This window comes from Nuphar pumila, chromosome 8, assembly GCF_984573655.1.
Source record: "Nuphar pumila chromosome 8, dmNupPumi1.hap1.1, whole genome shotgun sequence".
In the NCBI taxonomy this organism is placed as follows: domain Eukaryota; kingdom Viridiplantae; phylum Streptophyta; class Magnoliopsida; order Nymphaeales; family Nymphaeaceae; genus Nuphar; species Nuphar pumila.
Window position 1 is genome coordinate 122,348,359 of NC_143256.1, and position 13,929 is coordinate 122,362,287.

General features: G+C 36.0%; 1 protein-coding gene across 1 annotated transcript in view; it reads left to right on the forward strand.

Annotated features, from left to right (window-relative positions):
- The first annotated feature begins 418 nt into the window (after positions 1 to 418).
- LOC149830506 (P-loop containing nucleoside triphosphate hydrolases superfamily protein) overlaps positions 419 to 13,929 on the forward strand; it is a 30,477-nt gene continuing 16,966 nt past the window's right edge. Inside the window, exons 1-9 of the mRNA XM_090016557.1 lie at positions 419 to 492; positions 587 to 630; positions 1,498 to 1,631; positions 1,718 to 1,761; positions 2,824 to 2,901; positions 3,512 to 3,704; positions 3,881 to 3,911; positions 3,992 to 4,050; positions 4,464 to 4,537. Coding sequence (XP_089872683.1) covers positions 455 to 492; positions 587 to 630; positions 1,498 to 1,631; positions 1,718 to 1,761; positions 2,824 to 2,901; positions 3,512 to 3,704; positions 3,881 to 3,911; positions 3,992 to 4,050; positions 4,464 to 4,537 — 695 coding nt within the window. The 5' untranslated portion in view covers positions 419 to 454. The remainder of the gene's footprint in view (positions 493 to 586; positions 631 to 1,497; positions 1,632 to 1,717; positions 1,762 to 2,823; positions 2,902 to 3,511; positions 3,705 to 3,880; positions 3,912 to 3,991; positions 4,051 to 4,463; positions 4,538 to 13,929) is intronic.

Below are 13,929 nucleotides of genomic sequence, written 5' to 3' on the forward strand. Positions count from 1 at the left end.
GGAACACTACTGTCTACACAATCAAATAACTCATACATCTTCACAAGTCCTATTGTAGCAACACAAACATGAGATTCATTTACCACATATGGACGCTACAGATGGAGCCTTCTTCCACAATACACAAATACACCTTTAGGGCAAGTTTCATATGCATGTCCGGGAACCTGTCAGGGTTGTCTCACGTTTGACACGCTCGTCTGTGGGATGCTGGATACAAGCCGCCTTGTATGTAGGGACGACTTTTGTCCGACAATTCAAATGCACCCTTAATGATTACATTAATCATAATAACAAAGGGAGGCAACTTCATATCACAAGTTAAGCCCAGTCGGACCAGCCAACCAAGCCAAGTGGGCTCAATCAACCTAAGCCACTCGAAACAAGGGAGGTATAGACTCTGTTCTGCCGGCCGTTGGGTGGCTTGGTGTATTGGGATCTCTCTCTCTCCTACATGGAGGCTTCAATAGTCTCGCCGAAGAGGTTTAATCGGTATTTGGTTCACTTTACAAAACGAATACTAGTTTCTATTTTTTCTTTTCCCCTTTCATTTCATGATAATCAGTAGTAGTGTTGGTTGTTGCAGGAGTGCATTTCCATGGCCACCTTGCACTTCAAATGGTGGATCAGGTAAGACCAACACCAATCGTTCCAAATCTTGCATTTTCTTAAACGGGTTCTTCAGTCTCGTGAAAATTTTGCGCTTTTCTTCTTGTTTTCTGAGGCTGGTCTAGTTTATTTTGCTTTCTGCAATATTGGTATGGTGGAAACCAAAGTAACCACTGAATGTCACGATTTTGGTCTTAATTTTTTCTCTATTTTTGAACAACTTTCTGTGGGTATCATTGGTTACCATGAGCTGTGATGGGAAGCTTGATCGGACAAGTATTGGTTTTGACTGGCGTGAATGCGACTTCTTTAAAGATGGGTTGTTTGCGTGCAATTTATTCCAAAAATCTGGCTTTTGGAACAGATGGAACAGAAGAAGAATTGTACAATCCTTTCACACACGCAAAAGAAGAAAAGGATCACTAGTAACACATGCCATGCACTCATATCATGTCAAGACATGATCAGAATTCAAGGAAATATTACAACTTGAGATCAGATCTATTCACAATTGAACTATTTATACTTCTGCTAGTTTAATACTTTATTGGCTTCTTTGTGTGTCATGGATGGTGTGGATCTGTTTTCCATGTTATGCACTGTTAATATGGAATACGGATGGTGCTGCTGGTGTTATTCTAATTATACTACAGAAGCTGTAGATAGTCTTCAACATGGTTTCCATAACATCCATTTGTATACATTTTTGGTTCGACTCATCTTTACTTGGCTTGGAATATGCAAAATAGATTGATCACCGAGTCTAAGCATGTAAATGAATGGTTATTTGGATGAGCTTTTAGAGCATCTTTCAAGAGAGCTAAGGTTATTTTTTTTTGGCATGAGATTGGCAAATTATTTGCATTTTGTAATATATATTGTCTGCAGAAGCATTAGGGCATAGACAGTGTCATCATGTTGGCTATTGGAAAAATGCAAAATCCACTTTTACAAATAGCAAAGTGGCAACACTTCAAATGGGTCAAACTAGTCTCTCATTCAATAAGCAAAGTTGCTTCAAAGTAAGTAGTTTTTTTTCTTATTCATTATAATTTATCAAGTGCTTATTGAATTTGATCCGACATTGATTGCTATATTCCTTTTATAGGTTTTCTCAAGTCATAACAAGGAAAAATCTGTATTGGAGGCCAGGTATGCATACCTTCTTCTCTAAATTCGAGGGGTTTATGTTGAAGGGTATGGATGGTAGAAGACCCTTATGCCCTGATTTGTTTGAATTAGAGTAGCCAATTCTGGTTACTGTTTTGCTTTTGTTCTATAAAAAGGTAAATCCGTGACAACCACATAATGTTTGACAAGATTTATCCATATGAAAAAGGTCGATAGTATAGTTATAGAACCTTCTCTATTATGCATTCACAAATGATAGAATTTTTTTGCAATGATTTAACAAAGACATAAAATAGAAGCATCTAAAGAGTATTGGTCTTGGTCACCCACATTCCAATTCCTAGGATATTTCTAGCCTAGACTGTGACTGCTTGAGGAGGTAAATCCTTCATTAAGAGAATTTCTGCCATCTGGGCTGGTCAACATGTTTCTCTGTCAAAGCCTTCTTCCATGACTTCATCTACAAATACGTTGTTCACAACTTCATTTCCTTGGAGAGGATTTCTCCTCATTCCCAATCCTCTGATAATTACAAAGAACTGTCCTATGGCTGGTCACCTCTCTTCTGACCATCTCCTTTGACCATTTAAACCCTCCACTAAACAGTTCCATAGCTGAACAGCGCCTCCTCCTAGTTGACTGGAATTTGTCTCATTCAAGGCAACCATATGTCCTGCCTTTTTAGGCAAGTTGCAAAGATTCAGTCAAGGATCAAAGATTGGTGGCATGGCTGTCGTAATTGGATTGATTTCAAGTAAAGATGAGGTTGTGTTTAGCACCAGACCCTTCTTGTGACTATATTATCAATGATGGCTCAAGAACTTGCTACCTAGTAGGGGCATGGTGTTGACAGTTATTGAGACATGTTTGACAGCCTCTATGAAGCATCATGGGGCATCTGGTGTTGACACAAGCTAGGCATGTTAAGTGTTTGTGTGATGTGTCCTGTGTGACATACTATGTATGTTATATCATGCTGTATGTTTTTTTTTAATTTTCAGCCATCTAGAATAATATTTACAGCATCTTTTTTTTTGGTTTCCCTTTATATTCATGAGTAGCTGATATTTGAATTTCTCAAAGGTCCATTGATGAAATATATGATACTCTTGTTGAACGGCTTCTTCCTGTGGCTGCAATATCGGCTCAAACTACTTCAAAGTAAGTCCCATGATTTGCTTAGTTATTCGAAGGCACAAATTTAATTCTTTGATGAATGCCTGGAGTTTCTTTAGGCAGAAGGGTGAAACTTGTTTTGTTGCATCTTCAAGAGTAGGAATATCTCCTCATCTTGAACTGCTTTGAATTCAGTAGCAATTCATGAATTGCCCGACAAGTATATCCCCAAATTACATCCTTTTCTCACCCATGTATATTGGTACTATATCCTCAAATTACATCCTCTTCTCACCTATCTATATTGGTATACCTTCCCAACTGCACCCCTCTTTCATTGTTTCCCAAACTCTTGGTTTTTATTCCTTCACTTTGTTGGCAAAGGATGGTAGGCAGGTGTCTTCAAGGAAAAGCTGAGCGAACTTGATGGTTCAGATAGATCCATGTAAAGCTTTTATTAAGTTTCCTGTTTCCCAGGCTCTTTATTCAGATCCAATGAGCTCCAGGGTGCTGTCTCTCACAACATGAAGAATGAGATTGTGACAAAGTTCTCAATCTTGAGATCTGGATTTTTTGCTCATAGATTTCACATTTCTGTCTTCTACATAAAGTAAATTTTCTTACTGTAATTTACTGTTTCTTCCATGCTTAATAGGTATATTGTTGGGGTAGCCGGTCCTCCTGGAGCTGGTAAGTCCACTATAGCAAATGAAGTAGTTCAACGTCTGAACATGATTTGGTCCCAAAAAGCTCCTAGAATGGATGATCTTGTAGAACGTAGTGATGTTGCGATTGTGGTTCCCATGGATGGATTTCATCTGTACCGCACTGAACTTGATGCTATGGAGGTTAGTCTTTATGTGTATGGTTTATAAATTATATAGTTTAATATTTGTTAATTGAACAAAAAGGACCTTACTGACCTTGTTGTTTGATGGAAGCAGTGGTGAGAAGCTTGATGTGTTGATTTCAACAATTTTCCACATTATTGACAAGTCACTTGTTTGCATTTCTAATTTTTTAGGATCCAAAAGAAGCACATGCAAGAAGGGGAGGTGAGCTTTTTTAACTTATGATGCAGCACTATGGAAAATGTTAGATGGCATGATATTGATCCTGAAATTCCTAAACTCAGCTCCATGGACATTTGACCCAGCACGACTGCTAGCATGCCTTACTACTTTGAGAGAGAAGGTAGCCTGTTTCTAGCACAATTTCTTTTCCTATTTCTATATCAGTTTGTGGTGAAATATTTATGCATCACAAATTTTGGCTTCTCTATTAAGTTCTCTATTCCTTGATTTTGTGTTTTTGATGATATGTTGAATTGGATGTTAATTGAATCAGATATTACAATAGCCATAGAGTCAGCTGAGATCCAATTGATGTTCGTAAACAGTGACTAAACTCATTCTGTTCAGAATTGACATTATGAATTGATGAAAACAGAGTGAAAATATAGTTGACTGCTTGTCTTGGTGAAATCAGATAGGCTTGGGTTTGATTTGGCTGACACATGGTTGAAATGATGATTTTATCTCCCATTTAGATTTTCCAAGCTACTCTGATTGATTTTTTTGATTCTAACATAATGAAAATTGATTCAGGGGTCTGTTTATGTGCCATCTTTTGATCATGGTGTTGGAGATCCTGTGGAAGATGATATATATGTGGGTCGGATGTAAGTCATTAAGTTCTTTTTCTTGTCTTCCTTCAACATTTGTGTCAGAATATAATTCACTTTAATAAGCTGAACCAGGCAGTTCAGAGCTACATAATTCAGATACTTTTTTGTTTTTGCTTGGAGAAGCCGCCCCGGGCGCAGAGACCTAGCCGTGCTGGCTCAGCCTGCCGTACTTACGGTCATTGTCCTGTCAGCGTAAAACTCTGAGGGCTTACCCCTCAACCCCAGGGAGTCGCCAAGCTTTGGCTTATGCAGGGGGGTGACGTCCATGGGATTTGAACCTAGTCTGCTCATCAAATGGCCTAGGCCCCATCCTACTATGTCAAACCCCTTGGGTCTACATAATTCAGATACTTAATCTACATGTATAGCCACTTTTTTCCTGGAGGAATTATAGCAGAAGTTGCTAGGAGAATGTTTCTACATGATGGTATGCTATACTTCCATCAGTTATGTTCCTGTTTTGCTTTCATTTTGCCAATTGAAGCTAGGTCAGTGAAGTTAAAGATATAATTATGCCATCAACATGAAAATGCCAAGATACAAAAAAAATCTTGTGTCATGTTCTTTGACCAAGTTATTAAAATGTATTGATTCATATATATTCATATATGAGTGAATATATTTATTATATATTTTTCAACTGTTTTATTATTATAATAGGTTTTGTCCATGTATGGGCATTTTGGTCAATTTACACATGTAATTGTTATAATATATATATATATAATATTCATCTATATGTATACATACTTGAGTATGTGGTTCTTTTCTCTCTTGAGACTACCTCTTGTGTATAAATAAGGGTAAAAACCCCCATTTGTTTCTAGTGCTTTTCCTAAGCATTCTGCTCAATAAAGATGATATTTTTTATGTTCTTGTGTTATTGTTTTGACTCTTTGAAGTCTTGTATATGCACTTTGTGCTTGTGTAGTGCCTTAGTGTTTTTGTTTTGTTCTTTATTGAGATTGTAATAGTGCGTGTGCACTTTATATTTATTTTTCCGCATATTTCATTACATGGTATCAGAAAAAAAAAATCTTGGTATTTTTCACCTTTTTGGTCCTTGGGATTGTTTGGTTTGAGTTCATGCTTCGTGAAGGAATTGTGAAAATATCTCAAAAAGGAGATAAAGTATGCTATAAGCACAACACCACTAATAGGTATGTGCGCAAATGCACAAGAACACTTAGAACAAATGTATACAAAGGTACAATAAAGAAATGCAAATGCACAAAGGCATACAAAATATAAAGATTTTTTATTGAGAAGAATGGAGAACAAAAGCTCCAAGAAGTGAGTAATACAAAGGGGGATCTCCCCTATTTATAAGAAGTAATGAGCCTTGGAGGGGTCCACTAGCTATTGGAGCCCCTCCAACGGTTAGAATTCTAACCGTTGGAGGGGCCCAACAACTAGTGTTGAGCCCCCTCCAAGTTGACCTTAGTCAATGAAAAATAAAAAGGAAAAAAGAGAATGAAAAGAAAAGTAAAAAGTAAAAAATATTACAACATATTCATAATTATGAATATGCGCAAAAAAGGAGAAAATACCATAATACCCTTGTGGGATTTACAAAAAGATATTTACATATATCTAAAGATGGATACATATACATATATATATAAAAGAGAGATACATTTTAACAGGAATCGTGATCGATATATGGCTTGGATTCAAGGGAGATCTTGACCCGGTTTGTATCTTAAATCTTTATTTTTACTTGAGTTGTCTATCTCATGCATTATGCAAGGAAGCACTCATTTTTCTTATCTTTGAAAAAATTATTTGTTGTTTTTGTTAAAACTAAAATCTTTTAATGCTTTTCAAATTTATTTTTAAATATTTTATAAGGTTTATAATATTTATTTGGTCTTGTGAAATGATATTTAAATGCGTATGCTTTTATGAGGTCTAGTTTAAATCATAGGTTTTTGAATTTTCTTGATTTAATATGTACATATATGATCTAGTATTCTTGAGCATGTGCTTTTTTGGCACTTAGATGCTTTATTTTAAGACTTAATGGTTATAAATGTCAAAACATGTTATGTATGACTTCAAATTTGTTGTGTTTTTTTTGTTATATTGGACTTTGTTTTGTTTTTCCAATATTGTTAAATATTTTAAAATAATTTAAAATATTTATTTTAAAATAGCTTTATGTGTCATTCACAAATATGATTTTATGAGATTTTGCTTGACTTGTGTTTGAATTTATTTATTTTCTCTTTGATGTATTCTTATGTGAAACATAAAATATTTTATATAGCATTAAAGATTTTATGTGGTTAAGGTCTTAGTGATCATGGATATCTTGTTATTTTAAAATTTGAATAAATGATTTTTCATATTGATATATGATCCTTGTGCACTTGTGATTGTCTTACATACACATTGATAAATGGGTTTGTCTATTTGTGCATAATGAATTGAGCATGATTTCTTTATACAAAAACTTGTTTTTTTATGAGAATTATGCACTCATCACTGTGGAATTTATGTTGAACTCCTCTATGAGGTTTATGAATACTTTTTTAAGTGTGCGTTTTAAAATTATTAAAAATATTTATGTTATTGTGTGTTCTCTTGTTGGTCCTTTTAGTGGCCCTTTATGATTGTGCCCATTTGGGAGGCAGTTTTATTGCACTTGAATGTTTTGTGCCTTCTGGTTGTGATATTTCTTAGACTAATTGATCCTTAATGAACATTATCTTACATGTTCTTTACATCATGTTACTCTAATGAAATGAGGGATCACAAGTGATATCCCTAAACTCGCAATAACAGGCCACTGATGTGCAAGATACATAAAGTCACAAGGCTCTACTAATGGGCAAAATACATAAAGTCACAAGATGCCTAGGCATAATAGCACAAAAGGGCATAAGAGAACATAAAATAAATAATGTATTTTATTGATAAAATGCTCTAAAGAACAATACAATTAAGAGGGGTCACGGTCACCTATTTATACAACAAAAGGGAGCTCAATAGAGCTGTTGGGAGCTCCCAAACGGTCACATTTGTGACCATTGGGGAGAATCCCAACAGTCCTATAATATGGACAATTTAGACATGGTCAAAAAGTCAAAAAAGTAAAGAGAGAAAAAGTAAAAAATAAAAAGAGATAAAAGTCCCTAATGGACTGTGCTAAGTACATAGGATAAAAAGACAAAAATACCCCTAAGGGTTATGTTAATATACAACTATATATATATATATATATATATATATATATATATATATATGTATATAATAGCATACATGAATACGTGAATGCATACATTTTAACCCCCTCTCAAACTTACAGTGAGATCACCAAAAGTTTGTTAAGTAGAAAAATAAAACGAGCAGTAGGAAGGGATTTGGTGAAGAAATTCGTAAGTTGGTATTCCGATATAACATGCGGTAACTCAATAGTTCCTTTTAAATATTCATCACGAACATAATGTTAGTTCATCTCAATGTGTTTGGTTCTTTCATGGAAGATATGATTGCTTGCTATGTAGATTGCATTTTTTGTCACAACACATCTTCGAGAATTTGGAGATGGAAATTCCCATGTCTTGAAGAAGAGACCTAAGCCAAAAAATCTCTATTGTTGTCATTGCGATTGCTTGATATTCTGGTTACCACCCTAATTAGCATCAATATAAGCAATTAGATCTAAAAATAGTATTTTTAATATATCACACAATCCTCATAACTGTAGTCATGTGCATTGTGGTAGGGGCATGCTGAAACTGAATTGCTGCATGAACAACATGAGTGATATCAGGTCGGGTGATAGAGAGGTAGGTGAGAGATCCAATCAATTGATGATATGAAGTAGGATCTTCAAGCAATACGCCATCTTCAAGTCTTAATTTTGTATTTATGACTTTTGGGGTCTCCACCTGCTTTTTATCTGAAACTCCTGACCTAGCACACTTGTCAACAACCAATTTCATCTGGAAGATAATATAATATATCCTTTGGGAGAGTAGGCAACCTCAATTCCTAAAAAATATCTTAAAACCCCCAAGTCAGACATATAAATTTTTTTCTTTAAAATCGATTTAATTTCAATAACACCTTCTTTGTCATTTGCTGTGATGATCATATCATCAACATATAGAAGAATGATCACAATTGTAATACATGTTTTCTTAACAAAGAGAGCATTGTTAGTATAATAAGAGATAAATCCCAAATTAATCAAAACATTACTAAATTTATCATACTAAGCCTTAGGAGCTTGTTGAAGGCTATATAAGGCCTTTTTAAGTTTTCATTTAAATTCACCCTTGGAGGAGGTTCCATGTAATCTTCCTCACCAACTTCTCCATTTAAAAAATGTATTTTTAAACATCTAATTGAAAAATGAGTCATTTTTTAATAGAGACAATGACAATAAGAGTTCAGACACTAATCATTCTTGCGACAAGAGCAAAGGTTTTCTCGTAATCTGTTTCATATTATTGGACATACCCTTTAGCGACTAATCTTTCTTTATATCTTTCTAATGATCCGTCACTTTTGATTTTTACTTTAAACACCCATATGCATTATATAGGTTTTTTGCCTAAAGGAGGATCTACTATTTTCCATGTGTTGACCTTCCTAAGAGCATTAAGTTCTATTTTCATTACTTCATTCGAATGAGGCATCATTACAATGAGATGGTTTATAATAAGAGTGAAAAGTTATTAAACATGCTTTAAATTTTGGAGAAAAGGAGTCATATGATACAAATCTATTTGGAGCATTGGAGATTCGATTTGATCTCCTTTGTTGGGATTCTTCCGAGGGTATGTTTTGAGAGAACTTGTCAAGGGCACATGGATGATTACCTTTCTCCCGTCGAGTATACACATGCATATCATTTGATACATTTTCATTCAAACTTTTATGTTGAGGATTAACTTTATCAACAATTGGATGATCAGTACTAGAGTTATTATTCAAAGAATCAAACACCTCAATAGAGTTAGACTCATTGTGTCTTGACAATAGATAAAATAGAAATGAATAATCAATTTTTTCTTTAGGTCCTTTGCTATCAAACCCATTTTCATTTTCAAGAAAGGTGATATCTTTCGAAACATAGAGTTTGCTATTTATTGGATCAAAACGTCGATACCCTTTTTATTTTCACCATATCCCAAAAAAACACATTCAATGGCTTTGGGAACTAGTTTATCATTTTTATGGGTCAACACATAACACTTATAACCAAAGATTCTTAGTCTTTTAAAATCAAGAGTTATTTTAAAAAGTTGTTCAAATGAAAAGACATTTTGTAATGAAGACGAAGGAGTTCTATTTATTAAGTAGGTTGAGGTTAAAATGGCTGCGACTCAAAATTTATTTGGAATGTCCTTTGAAATCAAATAAAAAACTCCACCTGTGTATATCTGTTTAGTTATGCACTGTCGGTCCCAAGCCCGGATAAAGGAGGAGGGTTGCGGTAGGCCTGTGACAGTCAGCATAAAACTTAGTCATACCCTATGAATATGAACCAGAGTTACCAGTCGAGGAAGCGGGAGCGGGAAGCGATACAGGAAGCGGGAGCGGGAAGCGAGGCACTTTCAAAAATTTAGGAAGCGGGGAAGCGTGGGACCACTTATAAGAAAATTCTGAACCGTCTCGGAAGCGAACCAAAAGCGACCTAGGAAGCAAACCGGAAGCGAGGGGGAAGCGAAAAAATGAAAAAATGGGGAAGTGAGGGGGAAGCGCGCTTCCCATAAAAGGGAAGCGCACTTCCCATAAAAGGGAAGCGCGTTTCCCATAAAAGGGAAACACACTTCCCATAAAAGGGAGACGCTTCCCCTCACCCTTCGGAAGTGCGACGTTTCGCGCTTCCGAAGCGCGCTTCCCCTTTTGCTTAGGCGCTTCCGGTAACTCTGATATGAACCAATATGAGAATTTCGTTGGGGCGTTCCCTACTGAGCGACGCGCTGTACTCTATAGGCCCAGAGGCAGTGATAAATGGGCAAGTGTTGCTAGGTCGTCGCCCGGAAGCGACGCGTCACACCGGCGCCCGGGTGTGGTGTCAAATAGGCAAGGGTTCCCTCACTTTGTTGGACGGGTGGGGGTAAAGAAGTTAGTCCAAGACCATAAAATTAGGTTAGCCACTTGGAACATAGGGTCTTTAACTGGTAAGTTGGTAGAGTTAGTAGATGTTATGTGTAGGAGAAAGATTGATATTTTATGTCTACAAGAGACCAAATGGGTAGGTGAGAAAGCAAAAGTGATAGAACCTTGGGGATATAAGATTTGGTATACAGGAATAAATAGGAATAAGAATGGAGTAGGGATTGTTATAAGTTGTGAGTTTATAGATAATGTAGTTGAGGTCCGTAGGAAGGGTGATAGGATTTTACTTATTAAATTAGTATTAGCTACGGATATTATTAATATTATTAGTGTTTATGCACCTCAAGTAGGTTTAGATGATTCCATTAAGCGTCAATTTTAGGAAGATTTAGATGGAGTAGTACAAGGGATATCTTATGGAGAAAGACTTTTCATCGGCAGTGACCTTAATGGGCATGTAGGCATTAGTAGGGATGGATTTGAGACTATCCATGGAGGCTATGGTATAGGAGAAAGAATTTTAGATTTTGGTTTGTCCTATGATATGATCTTAGCAAACACTTGGTTTAGGAAGAGGGAGTCTCACCTAGTAACATTTAAAAGTGGGGTTAATACGAGATAGATAAATTTTTTCCTACTTAGAAAGAGAGATAGGGGTTGTTGCATCGATTGTAAGGTTATACCAGGAGAAAGTGTAGCTACACAACATATAGTCTTAATTTTAGATCTTAGAATTAGACAATGCCGCAAAAGGGATAGACATAGGATAGATCCTAGAATTAAGTGGTGGGCACTGAAAGGAGCTAAACAAGGAATGTTTGTAGAGCGGGTAGTTAAGGAAGTTGATTGGTGTCTCGAGGAGGATTCAGAATCAATGTGGAATAAGATAGCGGGTGGCATGAGAAAGGTGGCTAAGGAGGTATTGGGTGAGTCTAAAGGCGGTGCACCGCTAGGTAAGTATACATCGTGGTGGAACGAGGATGTCAAATTAGCTATTAAGGTTAAAAGAGAGTGTTATAAAAATCTAAGTAAGAGTCGTGATAATGAGAATTTGGAGAAGTATATGATAGCAAAGAAGAAAGCTAAAAAAGTAGTTCGGAACACGAGGGATAAGGTATATAAGGAGGTTTGTGACAAGTTGGATACCAAAGAGGGCGAGAAGGATATTTATAGGCTTGCAAAGATGAGAGATAGGAAATCGAGGGATCTGGGTATGGTTAGATGTATCAAAGATGAAACGCAAAGGGTTTTAGTCAAAGATGACGAAATTAAGGAGAGATGAAAAGATTATTTTGATAAGCTATTTAATGAAAGTCATGCTCAGGATCTTGGAGACTTCTCCATTCCTTTTTATGAGATGAATCATGACTTCATGCGCAAGATTCAAAAGAAAGAAATTGCAGAGACTTTGAAGAAAATGAAATCAAGAAGGGCAGTTGGCCCAGATGGTATTCCTATCGAAGCTTGGAAATGCTTGAGAGAGAAATGTTTAGAATGGTTGACAAATCTTTTTAACAAGATTTGGCGGACAAATAAGATGCCTAATGAGTGGAGGAAGAGTACTTTGGTGCCTCTATATAAGAATAAGGGTGATATACAAGATTGCACAAACTATCGTGGTATAAAACTCATGAGTCATACTATGAAACTTTGGGAGAGGGTGATTGAGTCTAGGTTGAGGAAGGTTGTCATGATATCGGAGAGTCGATTTGGTTTTATGCCTGGAAGATCAACTATGGAAGCTATACATCTTCTTAGACAACTTATTGAGAGAAATAGAGAGAGGAACAAAGATTTGCATATGTTTTTTATTGATTTGGAGAAGGCATACGATAGAGTACCTAGGGACGTTCTCTGGTGGACAATGATGAAGAAAGGTGTTTCTCTCAAGTACATTAGTATAATTAAAGATATGTATGAAGGAGTAATAACCAATGTCCACACATGTGGATGGGTGACAACCAATTTTCCTATAACGGTTGGGTTACATCAAGGATCTGCTTTAAGCCCTTTCCTATTTGCTATAGTGATGGATGAGCTTACGAGATCAATACAAGGAAATGTGCCGTGGTGTATGTTGTTTGCTGATGATATTGTTTTGATTGATGAGTCTAGAGCTGGGGTTAATGCTAAGTTAGAATTATGGAGACAGACATTGGAAGCAAGAGGTTTTAAGTTGAGTAAGAGTAAAACAAAATATATGGAATGTCGATTTAGTAAGCAACAAAGTAGTGATGGGAGTGTAGTGAAGCTTGGTGAGCAAGAAATACCGGTGGATGATTGTTTCAAATATTTGGGATCTATCATTCAAAAGTATGAAAAAATTGATGGAGATGTAAATCATAGGATAAAGGTTGGGTGGATGAAATGGAAAAGTGCAACTGGAGTGTTGTGCGATCGTAGAATGCCATTGCAGTTGAAGGAAAAGTTTTATAGGACGACAATTAGGCCCGCTTTACTATATGGTACGAAATGTTGGGCTGCCAAGAGACATCATATTCAAAAAATGAGTGTAGCTGAGGTGCGTATGCTTAGATGGATGTGTGGAAATACAATAAAAGATAAGATTCAGAACGAGGAGATACGTAAGAAGGTAGGCGTTGCATCCATTGAAAATAAGATGAGAGAGAATCGTTTACGCTGGTTTGGACATATTCGGTGAAGGCCTACTGATGCTCCAGTTCGAAGGATGGAGAAATGGGAAAATATATTAGTTAAAAGAGGTCGGGGTAGGCCTAAGAAGACTTGGAGGGAGATGATAGGAAAGAATATGAATGCTTTGAACCTCACCGAGGACATGGCATTGGATAGAAATGATTGGAGGAGAAGGATTCATGTGGAAGACCCAGAATGATTTTCTTTTTTGGTTCATATCGCCGACCCCAATTGTTTTGGGATGAAGGCGTTGTTGTTGTTGTTGAATGAAATTCCTTAAAGAAAGAGAATACATCAGATTTAAGATTTAGAAAATAAATCCATGTGTATCTAATAAAATCATCAACGAAAATAACATAATAGGAGTAACTTCATTTTGACATGACCAGTGAAGGCCCAAATGCACTAATTCAAAAGGTCGAGTAGAAATAAAAGTTCTATGAAGAAAGGGAATTGCTTTTATTTTTTCAAAAATGCAATCTTTATAAGATATATCTTTTTTATTACAAATACTTTCCAAGAAAGGAAAGAGATACATCTTCAAAAAACTAGGATGCCCTAAGTCTCTTATGCCAAGTATCAATACTTTTGTCTTCTACATATTTACAAAATGACGGGTGGAAGAGACAAAAAATTTATAAAGTAAAGATCGC